This window comes from Moschus berezovskii, chromosome 1 (assembly GCF_049115385.1).
Source record: "Moschus berezovskii isolate FMDL1 chromosome 1, NW_MosBer_1.0, whole genome shotgun sequence".
NCBI classification, from domain to species: Eukaryota; Metazoa; Chordata; class Mammalia; order Artiodactyla; family Moschidae; genus Moschus; species Moschus berezovskii.
The window spans coordinates 125,022,828-125,043,895 of NC_142460.1; the positions used below are offsets into that span (position 1 = coordinate 125,022,828).

The 21,068-nt window shown below is 33.3% G+C and overlaps 1 protein-coding gene across 1 annotated transcript in view; it reads left to right on the forward strand.

Moving 5' to 3' along the window:
- Positions 1-10,266: 10,266 nt before the first annotated feature.
- The window catches only part of SI (sucrase-isomaltase), a 117,308-nt gene continuing 106,506 nt past the window's right edge, over positions 10,267-21,068 (forward strand). The window contains exons 1-8 of the mRNA XM_088843151.1: positions 10,267-10,384; positions 12,713-12,807; positions 14,604-14,721; positions 15,007-15,116; positions 16,042-16,193; positions 17,408-17,579; positions 18,810-18,909; positions 20,087-20,199. Of these exons, the coding sequence (XP_088699277.1) occupies positions 10,267-10,384; positions 12,713-12,807; positions 14,604-14,721; positions 15,007-15,116; positions 16,042-16,193; positions 17,408-17,579; positions 18,810-18,909; positions 20,087-20,199 (978 nt within the window). The remainder of the gene's footprint in view (positions 10,385-12,712; positions 12,808-14,603; positions 14,722-15,006; positions 15,117-16,041; positions 16,194-17,407; positions 17,580-18,809; positions 18,910-20,086; positions 20,200-21,068) is intronic.

Consider the following 21,068-nt stretch of genomic DNA (forward strand, 5'->3'; position numbering starts at 1 on the left):
GGATGTTCATTGGAGGGACTGATGCTAAAGCTGAAACTGCAGTACTTTGGCCACCTCATGCGACGAGTTGACTCACTGGAAAAGACTCTGATGCTGGGAAAGGTTGGGGGCGGGAGGAGAAGGGGACGACGGAGAATGAGATGGCTGGATGGCATCACCGACTCTGTGGACATGAGTTTGAGTGTACTCCGGGAGTTGGTGATGGACAGGGAGGCCTGGCGTGCTGTGATTCATGGGGTCGCGGAGAGTCGGACACGACTGAGCCACTGAACTGAACTGAACTGAATGTAGTCCAAACCTAAAATTTACCCCAACTATTAGTTTGACTTTATATTGTAGGTATAAATTCTCAGACATTCTGGGGGAAATAATTACAGTATTTGTATTGTAAGCTTGTTTTATATATTTTGAAAACATCAGAGAAGTTTGCTAATAATATAAAACATTTTAACTCTGGTTTGTTTTCTCATTTTAATTAGGCAATTTTCCTATTGTGTCATAAACAGTTTCGTAACTTAAGACTTTTGTACCTAGTGCAAAGTCTCACATATTTTATGAGGCACTGAGCATAGAAATGGGAGCACCATTCATCACTTTATCCTCTTTAATGCATAGCTGGCATATGGCAATGTATCAATGGATTAGAATGATCATAAAAATCTCAGAATTTTGAATGTTAATATTAGAGCTGGGTAGAATTTCTTAGTTCAATGGTTGCTCATTGCCTTGGAAAACTTATGAGTTAAATGAGCTTTGAGTCTATATTTTCCTCCTAAAACTATTCATGAAACTATTTCTGATATGGGTGAATACTAAAATGAATATTGGAAAATATCTGATGTAATTTTAGCTGAAAGTGTAAAAAGGTTACATCTTGGAGATGCTCACTCATAGGGGTTACTTCATTACCTTCAAATAATTTATATTTAAATTTATTTAAAATTCTCTATTAGTAATTGCCAGCTAATAAATATTTCAGCTAATAAATATTACATTATGGGTGAAGAAATAAGAAAATGAAGTGTTTAGTCCATGTGTCATTGAAAACTTACTGTCATTGTTGAAACCTTCACAACAATGTGTAACTTTACTGATTATTCTTAATATAGAAATTACTTCAGAAAGGTTTAGAAAGTTGGTTTCAAAGAAGGCTTCAGTGTTCTTATTTTATATGCCAAAGAAAAATGACTTTAAGTCTCTAGTAAATATTTATTTAAAGTGAGTAGATCTTTCAACTTTGCTGATTATTCTTAATGTAGAAATTGCTTCAGAAAGGTTTAGAAAGTTGGTTTCTAAGAAGGCTTCAGTGTTCTTATTTTATTTGCCAAAGAAAAATGACTTTAAGTCTCTAGTAAATATTTATTTAAAGTGAGTAGATCTTTCAGTGCTAAGCGGATCAGATTCATCTTAGAACATCCTCTAGTCACTTTATTTTTTTTTTTTATTTACTGTTATGCATGAAACTACTATTTCAGGAATATATAATTAGTAGCCATTTGAAATAAATCATAGTCTGTTTACTTAAATATGAATGAATATTCCATCATCATAAAGTGATTTTTCCTACAAAAGATTGCCTAGAATCAAAAATATGGAAATAGGGTCAAATAGTTATTAATAAGTTGGAAACTTTAGGACAGTTTTCATAAACCAAATATCATTTTGATATTTATATAGTTTCAATGATATTTGCAATAAATACAATAATAATTAGATTACTCTCAGGCATTCATTTTTATTAGTTGTTCCATTTTATGTCAACTGCATTGACTGGCATTACACAGACAAAATATATTTTACTATCATAAGATTGGAACTTAATAGATGACAATCTATCACGTCAATTTTTTCCAGTGATGACTGAATGACATTTTTCAAATTTTATTTTTTTTTTTGTCTACTCTGGATCTTTGTTGCTGTGCGCTGGCTTTCTCTTATTGTGGTGAGTGGGGATACTCTTTGTTGCGGTGTGGAGGATTCTCATTATGGTGGCCTCTCTTGTACATAGAATGGACTCTACCTGTGCAGATTTCGGTAGTTGCAGCACATTGGCTCAGTAGTTGCAATTTGTGGAATCTAGAGTGGTGGCACATGAGCTTTGTTGCGCCACATGCTGTGGAATCTTCCTGGACCAGAGATTGAACCCAAGTCCCCTGAATTGCAGGGCAGATTCTTATCCACTGTACCACCAGCTAAGTCTTAAATGACTTATTTTGAAAATTAAATTACTAGTTCTTCAAGAACTTATATTCAAAATGACCCAGTCCCTTCCCATCCAAATCACTCTTCACATTTCAAGAGTGTAAATTTGACAGAAATAAAATCTTTCCCCCCAAAATAGCAAAGCATGAGTAATAAAGTATAATGAATTTTTATTTCAATTTGGCAATCCTTTGCAGTGATTCTGTTAGTCCCTTTAATATTTTATTATCTATTAGTTCTAGATATTTATGCATATGTATGCATATAGTTTCCTGATTTGCGAAAATACTTGGCAAGCCACACAATTGAAAGCCAAAGGAGGTCACAGATAGTACACATAATCCAACTAGCAACCTTTTGATTTATAGTGGATACTCTTAACATTTTATCATTAGAATTTACAATTCAGTAGCCACTCCAGTACTCTTGCCTAGAAAATCCCATGGATGGAGGAGCCTGGTAGGCTGCCGTCCGTGGGGTCGCTAAGGGTCGGACACGACTGAGCAACTTCACTTTCAATTTTCACTTTCACACATTGAAGAAGGAAATGGCAACCCACTCCAGTGTTCTTGCCTGGAGAATCCCAGGGACGGGGAGCCTGGTGGGCTTCCGTCTATGGGGTCACACAGAGTCGGACACGACTGAAGTGACTTAGCAGCAGCAGCAGCAGCAGCAGCCAATGTCTATTCTTACCATACGTGTTAGATGTGTATAAAGTGCTCTAATAAAGATGCTCAAATCTTCAGTGATTTAAAGCGGACAGATTATTTTTCTCCCATTTAACATTTAGAGGAAATTTAATGATCCAGGGTAGATAGGTTCGTCTGGTCTACAAGGTGATCCTGGAGTTTAAATCTCTCCTAACTTCTTGTCTACTGGGGATACATGCTCAAAGCTGGCTTACATAACCAATATATGTCTGACTCATAGAAAGAATTAAACAGAGGATATGGAGGGAAGCAGTTTCTTCTTAAAAATGTAATGTGAAAGTTGCATGCATGAATTCTGGTCTCATCTCACTATTAATATAAGTTAGTTAATTGTAGAAATTAACATCTGAGAGATTGGAAAACGTAGTCTGTAGGTAGATATGCATGTACTTTATTAAATTTAGGGGACTAATGGCAACCCACTCCAGTATTTTTGCCTGGAGAATCCCATGGGCAGAGGAGCCTGGTGGGCTGCTGTCCATGGGGTCGCACAGAGTCGGTCACGACTGAAGCGACTTAGCATGTATGCATTGGAGAAGGAAATGGCAACCCACTCCAGTGTTCTTGCCTGGAGAATCCCAGGCTTGGAGGAACCTGGTGGGCTGCCGTCTTTGGGGTCGCACAGAGTTGGACACGACTGAAGTGACTTAGCAGAAGCAGCTGCCTTAGAAGAAGAAAACAGAAAAAAAAAACTGAAAAATTGACTCTGCTGCTGGTAAGACTGATAAACAGTGTTTTTAAGTAGGCCACATTGTTGCAAAAATTGACTTTTGAATGTTCCCCAGCTCCACTTTGTTCTTTCCACCTCCTGTACCAGGATTAATTACTGAATTCTCTTCACTGTTGGACATTATCCAATCAAGGTATAGTTCCTCCCTCTTCTCTATTTTTAATCGTCATTTAATATAAGTCTGGGATTCCCAGGTGGTGCTAGTGGGAAAGAAATCACCTGCCAGCACAAGAGACTAAGAGACATGGGTTCAATCCCTGGGTCAGGAAGATCCCCTGGAGGAGGGTATCACAACCCACTCCAGGATTCTTTGGCCTGGAGAATCCCATAGACAGAGAAGCCTGGCGGGTTAGAGCCCATAGGGTCGCAAAGAGTCGAACGTGACTCAAGCGATTTAGTACGCACAATGTAAGTCCAGGTAACTTATATTTTATATATATGTATATATTATATTCGGAGAAGGCAATGGCAAGCCACTCCAGTACTCTTGCCAAGAAAATCTCATGGATAGAGGAGCCTGGTGGGCTGCAGTCCGTGGGGTCGCTAAGGGTCGGACACGACTGAGTGACTTCACTTTAACTTTTCACTTTCACACATTGGAGAAGGAAATGGCAACCCACTCCAGTGTTCTTGCCTGGAGAATCCCAGGGACGGGGGAGCCTGGTGGGCTTCCATCTATGGGATCACACAGAGTTGGACACAACTGAAGTGACGCAGCAGCAGCAGCAGCATATATTATATTGGGGCTTCCCCAGTGGCTCAGTGGTAAAGAATCTACCTACAGTGCAGGTGCCACAGGAGACATAGGTTCAATCCCTGTGTCTGGAAGATTCCCTGGAGGAGGGTATCACAACCAACTCCAGTATTCTTGCTTGGAGAATCCCATGGAGAGAGGAGCCTAGCGGGATACAGTCCATAGAGTTTCAAAGAGTGGGACATGACTGAAGCGACTTAGCACAGCATGGCATATATATTATATTATATTATATTATATTAATAAAAGTCACTTAATATAAGTCCCTTAATATAAGGCTTAATATAAGAATCTGCCTGTCAATGCAGGAGACCTGGGTTCAAACCCTGGGTCAATAGAGTTGAACAAGATTGAATATCATGCACACACACACAGTGTAAGTACAAATTCTACAGTAAACATTGCCAGCTTTGTCTGAGACACCCTGCCCTTCCTTGTTTGAATCCAGTCATGTTCCTGATGGTTTTTGCTGTTGAACTTTGACAAGGGAAGACTGATATAGATATACAGTTTACAGTCACTGCTATATGTTGCTCCATAAAATGTTGTGTGTAGTGTTGTGAATTAAGTGAAGAAGTCATTGTCCTTGCTAAGTGTGCTCAGTCTCATGTGGGCAACATAATCAAGCATGCTGTGCTGTGTGTGCTTAGTTGTGTCCGACTCTTGCGACCGTATAGACTGTAGCCTGCCAGGCTTCTCTGTCCATGGGATCCTCCAGGCAAGAATACTAGAGTGGGTGGCATTTTCCTTCTCCAGGGGATCTTCCCGACCCAGGAATCAAACCTGGCTCTCCTGCATTGCAGGCAGACTCTTTACCGACTGAGCTAGGAGGGAAGCCCTAAGGAAGCATGGATAGTGGTAATATATAACCTAAAGCAGTACTGTAACACAGTTGTAAAATTCAGTTATGAAGGGGAATGGGAAAATATTAACTAATGCTCTTGAGGACAAGTAGAAGAATTCAAATAGTCCCTTTGATAGAAAAGTGATGTCAACTGATACTACAAAGATAGATAGAGCTTGAACTGAAGAAAGGCAATCCAGATTCTGGACCAAGTAAGCACAGGTGTGAGAGTGAGAAAGGAAGAATTTAACAGATAGCTATGGCAGGAAAGGGGGTTGACTGAGGATGTCAGATGAAATGGCAAACACAAAATTTAGAGTGTAAATATAAAGTTGAGAAGTTTAGATCTCTATCTCCAGGCAGTAGGTGCTATTGGAATACTGCACTGGGATTAAAACAAGTTGCATTATTTTGTTGGGGAGTGGTAGATGAATACTTTAGGGAAAGAGAGAGAAAATCAGACTAACTGGATTCTGGAAGAGAAGTTAAGCCCCACCTGGGAAGCCCCATTCATTTATATCTCTCTAAATGTGTATATCTATTTCTTTCTATCTACCTGTATGTCTGTATTTTAGTTTCATTGTTCAATCATTCATTACTGTTTTATAGGAGCATGATTGACCTTTGTATATCAACCTTATATTCTGTGACCTTGTTCCACTCACCTCTTGGTTCTAGAAGATTTAAGTTGATTTAATGAGATTTTCCACTTAAATAATTATATGCTATATGAATTGAGAGGAAATCACTTTAATCTTATTTCCATATCAATGATATTTATGTACTGAAAGTTCTCCTTTATATCTCCCCAGGTTTTAAGAGTAATCCATGTGTACCCTTCTTTTACTGTTTCTGTTTAAACTCATATTCAGGATCAAGAAACTAGTTACTCTACTCTGTGTGACCACATTATTTTAATATAAATTACTTTGAAAATGTAGTGCCCTGACTACATGCAGACCTTGTACTAACCATTTCAGAGTCAAATTGTACTCTGTGGTAGCAGAGCTGTAGTAATGATAATGGACTTGTGAGCACATATAATTCTTATAATGACCCTATGGGTAAATGTTTTTATTTCTAATTTGTAGATAAAGAGACTGAGTCTTGACATAAATTAACAAATGTGCTCAGTTTCTAGACATATGTGTTACAGCTGGTATGTGTACGCAGGGCTCTTGTTTCAAGTCCTTTGCCCTTTAACATTATTTTAGCTTAAAACAATAGTGTAATAATTGATATCCTCTATTTTTTCTGTATGAAAAGTTAAGTGTTTGCAATAATTTTTGATAATAAAATAAATGTTATAAGTAATAAATAAAATGCTGTTTTCATTTCTGTACTACTTATTTATATATCTATACTTTTACACTTCATTCTTATAGATTTTGTTAGTTCTTCAACTTTAAGTTTAAAAACAAGACACAAGAGATAACTTATTTAATCATGGCCTTTTATGAAATATTATCTGCCAGTTGTCAGTTCCTACAAGTGTTTTTCAAATTCTAGCTTACAAGTATGTTTCAACTTTCCAGTGAGAGTTTAAATTTTGCTCAATGAGATAAAACTGTAAATGAAACAGCATCTATATGGTAAAAGAAATACAATCTTGAAAAGGGAAATAAACACAATAAATAAGTACTTTTATGTTCTTAGGCTAGTTCATAGCTTCCAGAAATCAGACTGAGAGCACAATTATTAATTAACCTAGATTCCCAGGGAGATTTACACAACAGTTTTCAGGGTTAAGTCTTTTTATGATTGCACATTGAACAGAAGTTTATTAAATACTGATAGGCTGGTTAGAGTGCAATAAAACTTTATGAGTAGCTCAGTTTATAGCTGAGCAGTTTTCCCTGATCATTACTTTGGCAGCCTTACTGAACTCTGGTACATCAGAGCAGAAAGAACAGACTATGAAATAAGGTAAGTTTACCTATCATATTTCTTTGTTACATTTGAGTTTTCAAATAATTGTGTGTTCCTTTAATTCATGTTAGCAATATTCCTATCTTCAATTGTTTAAAATAGCAATGATAACATATTTTCATTTGCTATAAATGTATAGCCCCTTGTACTAAAACAGGAAAAAAAAAACATTTTTTAAAATGTTTTAAAGATAGAAGAATATTTTCTTTGCACAGTTATTCATTAAAAGTGTCAGACCCAAGTAAAATGATAGCAAGTTTAGTTGAATTGTTCTATTTAGATGAAAATAAATATAAAATGTATTTTGAAATTTAGAGATATACTGTAGACAGGATAAATATATATTTAAGAAAAATATATGCAGAATGGAATGCTACACTTATAAAACACTTAAATCTTTTCTGGCTAATTTTTAAAAGACCAGTCATTAGTGATCTTTAATGACATTGAGACATGTATATTATCATATGTGAAATGAATCGCCAGTCCAAGTTCGATGCATGATACAGGATGCTCAGGGCTGGTGTACTGGGATGAACCAGAGGGATGGGATGGGGAAGGAGGTGGGAGGGGGGGTCAAGATGGGGAACATATGTACACCCAGGGCAGATTCATGTCAATGTATGGCAAAACCAATACAATAATGTAAAGTAATTAGCCTCCAATTAAAATAAATAAATTAAATAAAAATAAAAAAATAAAATTAGTAGTATTACTCAGTTTGAAAATAAACATACAGAGAAAGGGCATCAGTATACAATTTCTCCAAAAATATTTTGCTTAAAATTACTGCAATCCAAAATACAATTACTGTAATTACCATCTACAGCTTATGAACAATTTTAGTACTGATCATTTATAAGTACTCATATAAATAATTTAATTTTGGTACATTTTTGTTCTGATTTATTATTTTGTTCTAATTTATTTTATTGTTATTGTAATTTTGGTACATTTTTGTTCTGATTTATTTAAATTAAAGAGGGTTAGCATCATGACATGGAGAAGGCAATGGCAAGCCACTCCAGTACTCTTGCCTAGAAAATCCCATGGATGGAGGAGCCTGGTAGGCTGCAGTCCGTGGGGTCGCTGGGGGTCGGACACGGCTGAGTGACTTCACTTTCACTTTTCACTTTCCACTTTCACACATTGGAGAAGGAAATGGCAACCCACTCCAGTGTTCTTGCCTGGAGAATCCCAGGGACAGGGGAGCCTGGTGGGCTTCCGTCTATGGGGTCACACAGAGTTGGACACGACTGAAGTGACTTAGCAGCAGCAGCAGCAGCAGCATCATGACAATATGCCTTTTTGTTTTTTTTTATATTTCCCTTAACAAAAGAAAAGAACAGTCATTTTTATTGGCTTCTTGATCTCAAAATGAAATTACTTTGTGTGAGAGTTAAACTTATTTCAAGTTAAACATTAAATGCATTTCTGTTGTTTCTCACATAACATTGAGCAACCGTGATTCATTTTCTAAACAGCCTTTTAGATCATGTTGCTTTATTTAAATTTAGCTTACATTCATTCAAGTTCCCTGAAGATTACTGATACAGTAAACAGCTTACATATCTATAACAGGAAATCATAAGCTAAAATTGAATGCTAATCTTTAAACTTTCAATCATAAGGTATATTTCTAAAATTGAGCTTATACTAATTTGATGTTAGGATCTGAACTACTTTCATGATTCTTGCTATTAGGAATATAACAATACAATGGAGGAAATTAACACGTGCTTAAATAATTGCAATAGATACACTATATACTGTTGTAAAATGGGAAGAGAATAGATTTAACTCTGCTTCTAAAAGTAAGAAAACTTTCACAGATGACATACTATTTGAACTGGGCATAAATTGGAACTAGAAGAGTAGGTATGGAAGAACCGAAGAAAGATTAAACAGCATGTACTAAGACATGTTATCCAGAAAAAATATTTCATTGTTGGAGATAAGGGTAAAATTCTGAAACTATTCCGGAAGTAGAATCAGCAAGACTTGTTGAGTGCTTTATTGTGGTAGAAAGATATGGAAGAGAGAAAAAAAAAAATTTAGATCGGGACAACTCAGTATATGAGTTGGAGAAAGGGCGAGTATAAGAGGGCAAAAAGAAAAATTGATTTTTAAAACCAGCAATTTATAATAGCAATTACTGTGAAAATTCTCAATTTCTATCTAGGTATTTTCCATCGAATTAAAACATATAACAACATAAAATATAGAAAAATCATGGAAGCTTAAAAATAAGGACAGATTATGATCAAAACTAAGTTAAACAAATAGGCTTTAAATAATTACTAGAGAAGAGCTCTTCCCTACCTCCATTTAGGCACCTCTGGATGGTAACCCAAATACATAATGTTATCTGAAATAAATACATTTTTGATTTGAGGGTCTGGTATATTTTGCTATTTGAGAGCAGAATTTGGTGATCATGTAGTTTAAATGCTTTTTGAAAGCAACAACTCCTAAATATATAGCATATATACATATATATACATGTGTGTGTGCATGTGTCCTGTATATATGTATTTTCTACAACATTTTATATTTGTATTCTTTTATATGTTTATATCTATTTTATTTTCCCCATATTTATATTTATATTCTTTTCCATAATATACTTATAAGAAAGCAGTGCTGGAATTGCAAAGCAATAGTTATAGTAGGAAGTACTGGGTTTTTTTGACTTTGAAAAATATTTTCTCTAAGCCTGAAGTTCATAAAATAACAGCATCTCCTTCATACAGTTGTTGTGGAATTAAGGAACACAATACAAGTATAAGCTTTCCTTGACTTGAGAAATGATCTAAAATGAGAAAGCAACTAATCCTTCTTGGAGATCTTTTTCCTTTTATATTTTCATTTCAGTGTACTACTATAATGTCCATCGCTAATTCTATCTTTTTACTTGAAATTGCATGTGTTGTTTACCCTTTTGCAAATGTTCGTTATTTTAGATTGTAAACTGTTAGAGCTGTCTGCAGCTCTGCTTGCATTATGCTTAGTAGAAAAAATATGCAATTTTATGATAATTATGGTCACTAATTGTATATTCTACATTTTCAAATGTATATTCTTTTTCTTTCTTTAGATGGCAAAGAAGAAATTTTCTGGATTAGAAATTACTCTGATTGTCCTCTTTGTTATAGTTACAATAATAGCTGTTGCCCTAGTTGTTGTTTTAGCAACTAAGACACCTGCTGTTGAAGGTAAATTATATTGAATATACTTATACATTATAATGAGGTTGAGATAAAGTTTACTCTATAATAATTATGTATCTTGAAAAGTAATCTATAATATATAATCTATATAAGATGAAATACTTGAAGAAAGATCTCAGGTAAGTTACATTTACTCTAACTTTTTCTAGCCATTATATTAGAGATATTTCAATGAAGTGTCATTGCAATTAAGAAATTCGTATGCTTTGATATTAATGGCCTTGCTTTAGAACTAGCAAATAGGCAAAAGAAACAAGATATTAATAAACAGCACAGTAATCTTCTGTAGTTACCAGTGAGGTTCTTCTAACTAGCGGAAAATCTCATTAGTCGGGTTTTGCTCTAGCTTTGAGACACTTGCAAGCTGGGTTAGGAAATTTAAGGGGTTGCTTCATTGACTATGCCAAAGCCTTTGACTGTGTGGATCACAATAAACTGTGGAAAATTCTGAAAGAGATGGGAATACCAGACCACGTGACCTGCCTCTTGAGAAACCTGTATGCAGGTCAGGAAGCAACAGTCAGAACTGTACATGGAACAACAGACTGGTTCCAAATAGGAAAAGGAGTACGTCAAGGCTGTGCATTGTCACCTTGCTTATTTAACTTATATGCAGAGTACATCATGAGGAACTCTGGGATGGAAGAAGCACAAGCTAGAATCAAGATTGCTGGGAGAAATATCAATAACCTCAGATATGCAGATGACACCACCCTTATGGCAAAAAGTGAAGAGGAACTCAAAGGCCTCTTGATGAAAGTGAAAGAGGAGAGTGAAAAGGTTGGCTTGAAGCTCAACATTCAGAAAACTAAGATCATGGCATCCGGTCCCATCACTTCATGGGAAATAGATGGAAAAACAGTGGAAACAGTGTCAGACTTTATTTTTTTGGGCTCCAAAATCACTGCAGATGCTGATTGCAGCCATGAAATTAAAAGAGGCTTACTCCTTGGAAGGAAAGTTATGACCAACCTAGATAGCATATTAAAAAGCAGAGACATTACTTTGCCAACGAAGGTCCGTCTAGTCAAGGCTATCGTTTTTCCCGTGGTCATGTATGTATGTGAGAGTTGGACTGTGAAGAAAGCTGATCGCCGAAGAATTGATGCTTTTGAACTGTGGTGTTGGAGAAGACTCTTGAGAGTCCCTTGGACTGCAAGGAGATCCAACCAGTCCATTCTAAGGGAGATCAATCCTGGGTGTTCATTGGAGGGACTGATGCTGAAGCTGAAACTGCAATACTTTGGCCACCTCATGTGACGAGTTGACTCACTGGAAAAGACTCTGATGCTGGGAAAGATTGGGGGTGGGAGGAGAAGGGGACGACAGAGAATGAGATGGCTGGATGGCATCACCGACTCTGTGGACATGAGTTTGAGTGAACTCCGGGAGTTGGTGATGGACAGGGAGGCCTGGCATGCTGTGATTCATGGGGTCGCGGAGAGTCGGACACGACTGAGCGACTGAACTGAACTGAACTGAACCTCTTTGTCATAGACTTTTTTTTCTTTTAAAGAGTGAGGTCATATGAGAGAAACAGAGAGAAGGTGAAACAGGCTTGAAGTGTTTATCATTTTTCCTGAATATTTATATCCTAATTTAGAGTTGATGCATGCTACTTTCATCCACCTGATCTACTTTTTCTTTCTTTATCATTCTCATCTGATTAAATCAGAAGTGGAAAATGTATTGCAAATTATCTTATAGTCTAACAGGAGTTAATGTTTTCTGCTGCCTCTTGTTTTATCATCTTCTAGTAAACTGAAAGCTTGCTACATTATGAAGCAATCAAATTTATCTTCCCCATCTCTGGTTGCTAGCAACCAGAGTTGGGATTTTTCTTTTTCTTTTTTTTTTTTTTTACCATTCTCTTCTTTCTCTTCTGTTTAAGTATCTTATTCCTCCTAACCTTTTTTTTTTTCTTCTCTAATTCTTGTCTCCTTCTCTGCATCCTCTCCCCATATATATTCCCCATATATATTTCTCCATCTTCCTTCTTCATCTCTAAAACACAGTTTGTGAGTATGGTGCAGGAAACATTTTGTTTCCTTTTGAGTCTACTTTTTAAGACCTTCTGTGAATATACTTTGATTTTCTTAAGGAACAGTCAAAGGGCTTTATACAGTTTTAAATATTGTTTGGATCATTTCTTTTTGGTAATTAGGACTTGAATTTGTAGGGTTTTTTTAAGTTTAATTTCATTATATATATATATATATATATTTGTGTTTACTTTCAATGTATTTGTTACTTGAAAATTTGAAAAGTAAACTTAAAACCATGTTTTGTTTTATTGACCTGTTTCTTTCTCAGAAATCAGTGATTCAACCCTAGGCACATGCCCAAGTGTACTGAATGATCCTATCAACCAGAGAATAAACTGCATTCCAGAACGATCTCCCACACAGGTCTGCAACCAAAGTCTTTTATATTTTTATGAATAGATATATAGTAAGATAATTATTCAATATTGGATATATTCCATATTTTAAAAAGTATAGCCTTTAATTAGGATGCATTTCTTTTTATTTATGTATGAACAGATGAGAGATAATGGAAATTACTGAGCCTGCTTTTTTGTACTTCAATTCAAATTAGCAAGTTAATATTTTTCCATACTTAAAAAGCTATTGTTAAATTTATAATTCTTATGAAATTCTATCTTCTCAAACTACTTCTTAAAAAGTATGACCTTTGATAAATATAGAACTTTTAAGAAAGAATATCTATACTCTATGAAAGTGTTTGTGATGATGACATTAACAAGAAGAATCTGTGCAAAATAAAGTAACATTGATTCTTGTAACTAATTTTTTAATTTTTAAAACCTTTATTTTTTTTATTATTTGGGGAGAAGGAATTCAACTGGAGAAAACTAAGTGTAAATAAATGGATTCACCTAACCCTAAGTTGACTCTTCCTTAGCCATGATAACTGGTATGGGATTAAAAGGTCAATGAGTGAATATGTGTATCTGTGTATTCCCATTTTGTTATGTTTATATCAAAAGTTACATATACTTTAGATTCTGTTAGGTAATGACCCTCCAAAATGCTCAGTTCCCATTAAACTATCATTTTTTATAACATGTATGCATGTGTATGTGTGTGTGCATGTATGTATGTATGTGTGTATGTGTGCTCAGTAGCTCAGTTGTGTCTCAGTCTTTGCGACTCCACAGACTGTAGCCTGCTAGGCTCCTCTATCCATGGGATTTTCTAGGCAAGAATACTGGAGTGGGTTGCCATTTCCTCCTACAGGGGATCTTCCCAACCCCGGATTGAACCTGTATCTACTGTGGTTCCTTCATTTACAGGCAGATTCTTTACCATTGAGCCACCTGGGAAGTCCCTGTGTATATATGTACCTGATGCCACTTTAATTTGATGTTAAAAATGGGAGAGAATTTAACATATGTACCGTTAACTGGTAAACATGGAGATTTAAAATTTTTTTTTCAAGGCAAATAGTCAAGATAAAGGGCTCACAAGTATTCAAATTATGAAAATATGTTACACTATTAAACTTAAATATTAAGTAGATAATTTATTATACCAATGTTAACACACAGCATCACCATGTGACTCAAATTTTACTATAAACATATATATTTTTTCTTTCCCTTCATGTAATCTTTCCATATAGATTATAATATTAAGAAGAATTTATTATTTTACTTTATACGTTAGATGTAATGGCAGCCACTAGTTGCAAGTTTAAATAATATCAAGCTAATAATTATCTGGAAATAAAGACCTTAAATATTTTACCTAGGCTAAAATGTAAGACCATATCTTCTTTATAGCCTCACCTGCAACTTGATACATAATTGGTGCAGAATAAATATTTTAGTTCTTCTTCACTGACTACATGGCAACAGAACAGACTACAATTAATTATCTGGAGGGCAGGAATCTTGAAAATAACATGACCTTACAATAATGTGTATTCATATGTAAATTTGATAAGTCACAATTCAGAACATCAATCTCTGATGTATTTCAATTCATCAAATATTTACATTTCTTCAAAGTGAAAGGAACAAAAGAATAAATGATATTTTAGTACATTACATATTTGAAGAAATAAATTTTTAAAATATATTCATTCACAATTATTGGAATGAGTGAATGTTTAAGAAATAGAGACCAACACATAAGATAACGTACTAATCCTATAATTCCTTTAATAAATGTTTTATCAGACACTTTGTGCAGCTCGAGGTTGCTGCTGGAGGCCATGGAATGATTCTGTTATTCCTTGGTGCTTCTTCGTAAATAACCACGGCTATAATGCTGAGAAAGTAACATCAACAAATGCTGGTGAGAAGTGTTCTATCCTGGTGATCCAACATATTTTAAGTTGAATAAAAAAATATTTAAATTTTTTCTTTGGAAAAATATCTTAAAATCAAATAGGAACATGTACACAGAATGTTCAAATTTGGTATGTTTAAGAACTTGTATTTCATGATTCTATCTTCCAAATTAAAATAAGAAAAGGTTATTTGTGAGACCTACAATAAAATTAGAAAAAATATGAAAATATTTAGTGATTGCTAATCATTATAAATAAAACCATAATTCATATAATTTTTTTTCTTTAAGGACTTGAAGCCAAATTAAAAAGGAAAGCTTCACCTACACTCTTTGGAAATGACATTAACAGCGTTCTCCTCACAACTCAAAATCAGACACGCAATCGTGTGCGGTTCAAGGTTTGGTTTTTGAGTTTCCTAAAGAAAAGTTAATATTAAAGAGCATGTTATGTATATACCCTGTAACCCACCAAGACATTTTCCATCTTAATAAATGTCTATTCCAAAGAAAATAACTTATTGGAATAGTTACTCCACTTCTCTGAGCCTTCTACTCGGACAGAACACAAGAACTAGTTCCTCTGGCAGTAGTTTTTAGAGAATTTAATAATATAGTCAATGCAAAATATTTGATACAGTGTCCTGAGAAGAATTAACACTCAATAAACTGTAGTAATTTTTGTTATTGAACTACAGACTGTGATAAAATATTAGTTTAGAATTTAATTTAAGGAAGCTGTTAATTGTTCTATATATGTGTGAAACACTCACAAGTTCTTTTTACTGGTATCACTTCTAGTCATGATTTTAAAGAAACTAATTTCTGCTTTACCAAATTTTTTGCGAGTATGGTCTTTTGGATTGGCAGTAAAAACAATATATCCTTTGTAAAATATCTTTCAGCAACAATTTCACAAAAAGTGGTTTTTTTTTAAAACAAAATTCAAAATACTTTCAGGACTTGTTAGTGAGTGATCTCAAAATACTGCATGGATAATTAATATTTAAATTCACAAAAATCTACTATTTAAGAATCAATATTTAATAATAGTCTCATGTTTTTTATAATGGTCAATAAAATTTTTATTTGATATAGTACCTTTATAATTAACTAATTCTATTAATTCCTTAACAGTATTTACAATTTATTCTTTGCATAGCCATTCAACAATGTAAGTTGTTTATGACTAGATTAATAACATCTATAGAATCATTAAATTTATTGTTTTGTATTTGGAACTTGTATTTAATACCTAATTCAGAACTGAAAAATTCAGTAACAGTTTTGAATCAAATAATGCTAATTTAAAAAAAATCTTTGCAGATCACTGATCCAAATAATAGAAGATATGAAGTTCCTCATCAGTTTGTAAAAGAATTTAGTGGAACTGCAGCTTCTGATCCACTGTATAATGTGGAGGTTATACATGATCCATTTAGCATTAAAATTTCTAGAAAAAGCAATAATAAAATTTTGTAAGTAATTATCTTATATTTATGTAAGTTTAAATAATTGGTCAATTTTATTGTATTATCATAGAACCACAAAAGTCTCATTTTTAGGGCATTTTCAGAAAGAATAAATTTCCTTCCAAAAGAAGGTGGGTATACATGTTTTTAAATATTATAATATCAAAGAAGCTTTAATTTCTTATGGATGAAGTGTACCAGAATATGAATGGAAGTATAGAATGGGCCAACCAAAGTTGAAATGAAGAGTGCCACTGATACAATTTTAGCCTTGCATATATTTTGCATACCTAAAAATCCTTATATGTCTTTTCCTTGTTACCTATCATATGTTCTTTCATTTGGTAGGATCAAATAGTTACTATTCAGAGAGGGACAAATTTCCATAGTATTAGAGGATTTTTCATATATGTGTATGAAATTAATTGAATAAATTTACACATAATAAATTTAAATAGCCATATATAATAATTGAAACATTATCTGAATGCCTTCATTATAAATGTATTTTGAGGGATATTTCTGGCAAAAAGTTAGTAATTTTCAATATTACTGCTCTTGAATTTCCAAGAAAGTTTAATTGGATGATTATCAGGACTTAATCAGAGCAATTACTTTTCTTAAATATATTTTAATAACTTGAAGTTGATTTTATGTTAAATCACAAAAGAAATGCTATTTGACATTTCTCATATATATTTGATATATATAAAACATGAAACCTTTCTTTTTTGGGAAAAATTATTTTGAACTTAATTTTAATACATGTATAGAGGTATACATGTAGAGAAACTAGTATAGTACTATAGTTTAAAACTCTGTCTCTGAAGAAAGTCAAAACTGGGTTTGAAATTTGGCTCTGCTGCCTACCAGTTTGTCATCTTGAAAACATGAATAAATTTGTTCATATTGTTCTATTTGTGAAATGAAATTTATAATAGTGGTTGTGCTTTAGTATTGTAGTAAAGATAAAAGGAGATAAATGCATGTGAAGAATCATATTGTTGATGATGAAGCAAATTGTATTGATAAAATTAACAAGTTCTGGTTATGGTACAATTCATTTGTTCCTAAGAAGTAAACACAGCTAAAGACTGACATATTTAAAATGAAATATTCTGGATAATAAAATAATAAATAATAATAATAAAATAAAATAGATCCATATTTAGTAGAGCATTTTATATATTTTTAGCTCTTTTATTTATTTCATGCTATAGGTTTGACACCAGCATTGGTCCCCTCGTATACTCTGACCAGTATTTACAGATCTCAGCCAGACTTCCCAATGAATACATTTATGGTCTTGGGGAACATATTCATAAGAGATTTCGTCATGATTTATATTGGAAAACATGGCCAATTTTTACTCGGGATCAACTTCCTGGTGATGTAAGGAACTATATTTCTTGTCATAAATAAAATAATTATATTTGACAGGAGATTATTCTTACATTTTTGAAATCATAATTTTTTTGTTGTCAGTGATAAATATTCCAGAAGCTTCTTTACTTTAGGGGTGAGGATTCATATCAAAGTCCTAAATTAATAAGTGAACAACAGATTTTATGAATATTTTAAAAGGTATTTCCAATTTATGAATATTTTCCTTTGACTTTTCACTTTTATATTTTATCAATCACTTTTCAGTTACTCTTGTATCTACACTATCTAGGACTAGTTATTACATAAGAACACTTCCAAACGCATACCATGTTCGACATGGCTTTGTATATGTGCTGTCTGTCTATCTAGTGGACATCATGTCCTGCCTCTATACCTACTTTTTCTTCTTCCATAACACGATAATCTTTCTTAGGTTCACATATTTTCACAAGAAGTTAGTTCTTTATTATTTTTATACATCATTGATAGCTCATTTGATCTCACCTCATAAGAAAAATTCCCAAACTCCTCCATGCAGAATTAATCTTTACTTTTTAATGCTTTATTCATATTTTGTTATGACACCATCACAGTTATTATTTGTATATACATATTTCTGCATTTCAGAAGTATGCAATTTTTTATACAAATACAATAGCATTAAAAAATATTTTATTTAGTTGGTTCATGATTGCTTTGAGTCAAATGTTACTGATTTTTAAAATTCTAGTGCTACTTAAATGAATGTCAGTTGTTTTAAAGATCCTTATTTGGTACAAAAGTATTAATAAATTTTGCCACCCCTCAGCTCTCAACATCTATACTGAAAAACTTATATAAAGTAGATATCATCTTGGAATTCCTGGCAATACCTTGGGGCGCACATGAGACATGATATATAAACATTCCATTACCATATCACAGATAGCGTAATTTTTAGTTGAAATATAGTTGATGAATGGCTTATTAAAACTCATTTAATCATCATAAAACATAAAAGAAAGTTAAATAATCTATTAATAGCATGACATATAGTTATATACTTATATCTTAATGTATTAATATGTAAAATAAGTTTTGTGCTATAATATTTCATATGGTATATAGTAGAGAAAATTATTATAGAATATAAGGAGTAAATTACAGAAAAATATAGGAATACATAAAAGCCATTTAAGTATACTTTTTTATTTTAAATGTATTTTAAGTTTTAATTTTCAAATTTATGCCTTATAGAATAATAATAATTTGTATGGCCACCAAACATTCTTCATGTGCATTGAGGATACTTCTGGAAAGTCATTTGGTGTTTTCTTAATGAACAGCAATGCAATGGGTAAGAGTGATTTATTTGATAATATGTTCAAATGAGACTTGAAATGTTTTAACTGCTTTATTTATTCCAATCATAGATATATTATAGCAGAATAAATTTTGTTGTTAGTGATTTAGAATGTGAAATTATTATAAGCAGGTTTTATAGTTAGTGAGGGCTTCCTTTGTGTCTCAGGTAAAGGATCTGCCTGAAATGCAAGAGACCTGAGTTTGATCCCTGGTTTGGGAAGATTCCCCTGGGGAAGGGAATGGCTACCCACTCCAGTATTCTTTCCTGGAGAATTCCATGGACAGAGGAGCCTGAGATATGGATTTTTGTGTGTGTGTGCTTCTATTTTGGGGGAAGTATGCTATATTATGGTATACAGGCACTTCCTTTTCCCTCCAGAGCAACATGGAATGTATCCATGTAAATGACTGTTCCCATTTCCATAGCCTTGATTGTTAAAATAAGTTCTTATACCCTGCAGATTAAAAAAACAAAGGTCTATATGGGGATAAAAAGAGAGAAGAATCATGTTTCAGTTTATCATAACTCAAGTAACGTAGAACCTTTTATTTTCTAATGTTGTAAATAATGTAATACCTATATTTGATAGATGAAACAGTGATAATTAAAAAAAAACTACAAAAATAATAATATTCCAGCAAGAGCAGTGCTCCACATGGTTATCCAGACAATTACTATGTTCAACATATAGAAAAATTAAAACCTTCATAGTTTTATTTTATAGAAATCAACATGTGATATGATCTTTCACAAAATCTTCAATTAAAATAGCTCATTGAGATGCAACTTTAAAACGAAATATTTTTTATTGTAAAAGGACTGACCCTCTATTCCCTGCTAAGCAGTTTCTAGGGGAGCTTTTGCCAACATCTATAAAAGGAATATCTGGAATAACCTATCATAAACTTCATATATGGTGGCATTTCACTTTTCTCCTGTATTCTCATCTTCAGTTCAGTTCAGTTCAGTTCAGTCGTATAGGACTCTTTGCGACCTCATGAATCACAGCACACCAGGCCTCCCTGAAATATCATATTTTATCTTAATAGTTAAAAAGATTCTAAAATTATGTGATTAATGTGGAGTACTTTAAGTAGACATTGCAATTATTTTCTCATTATGTACATTTTTACTATATACATATGCTTTTCCAATTTTTGTTTTGTAGAGATTTTCATCCAACCTACTCCAATAGTAACTTACCGAGTTATAGGTGGAATTCTGGACTTTTATATCTTTCTGGGAGACACACCAGAACAAGTAGTTCAACAGTATCAAGAGGTGTGTTGCAGGTCTATTTTAAAATTATTTTCTACCATACTTTTCTTTCATCTAACATATTGAAATGATTTTAGCTTAGCTATTGGAGGCCTCTTAGTTGAATATATTTTTATATCTTACCATTTTTCTTATATGAGAAGATACTTTTTATTTTTGTTTTTCTTGTATGATGGCACCTAGGTATATTTAGATGTCTATATTTCTGATAACAAATTGTTTCTTGCTTCCAGGAGCTGAGTTCAGTATTTGAATTTCTTTGTGATGTTACATATTAAACCATGACCTTATTTGATGGGATAAAACAGAATGGGGTATCTTATCTTCATTTGATAAGAATTTTGGAGCAACTGAGTTTTAAAAAAGGGCTAGTGACACTTGCTGTTAATCTACAGTAGGTGAATCCCAGTAAAATTGGCTCTGACACTCAGATTTAGAAAGGCGGATTTTGAAAACACAGTCTGAAGTCTTACACCTTAAACATACTATCTAAACAGCTTTCGTTTACCTATTAAATAACATGCTATTGTACATGAGCCCAAGAAGGACTTTAGAAAGGTGAAGAACTCAGGACTTCTTACTTTGAACCTGACTCTAAATGTTTCTCCCATGTAAATTGTTATTCTGTGACTATTAGCATGTATAAATCTTGGTGTTATCATGAAAAATAAATCATTTTTGTAGACATAAAATTTAAGAATCATGCCTATTTTTAAAATCTCATTTTATTGATAAATCTTCTGACATATAATTCCCATTTCCTAGAATAATCTCAAAAGAGAAGCAATTACTATCAAAAATTTAGTTATGATCTAAAAACCTGAACTAACAGTAGCTAGAGCTTTACCCAATTGAATAATTTACAAAGTCTT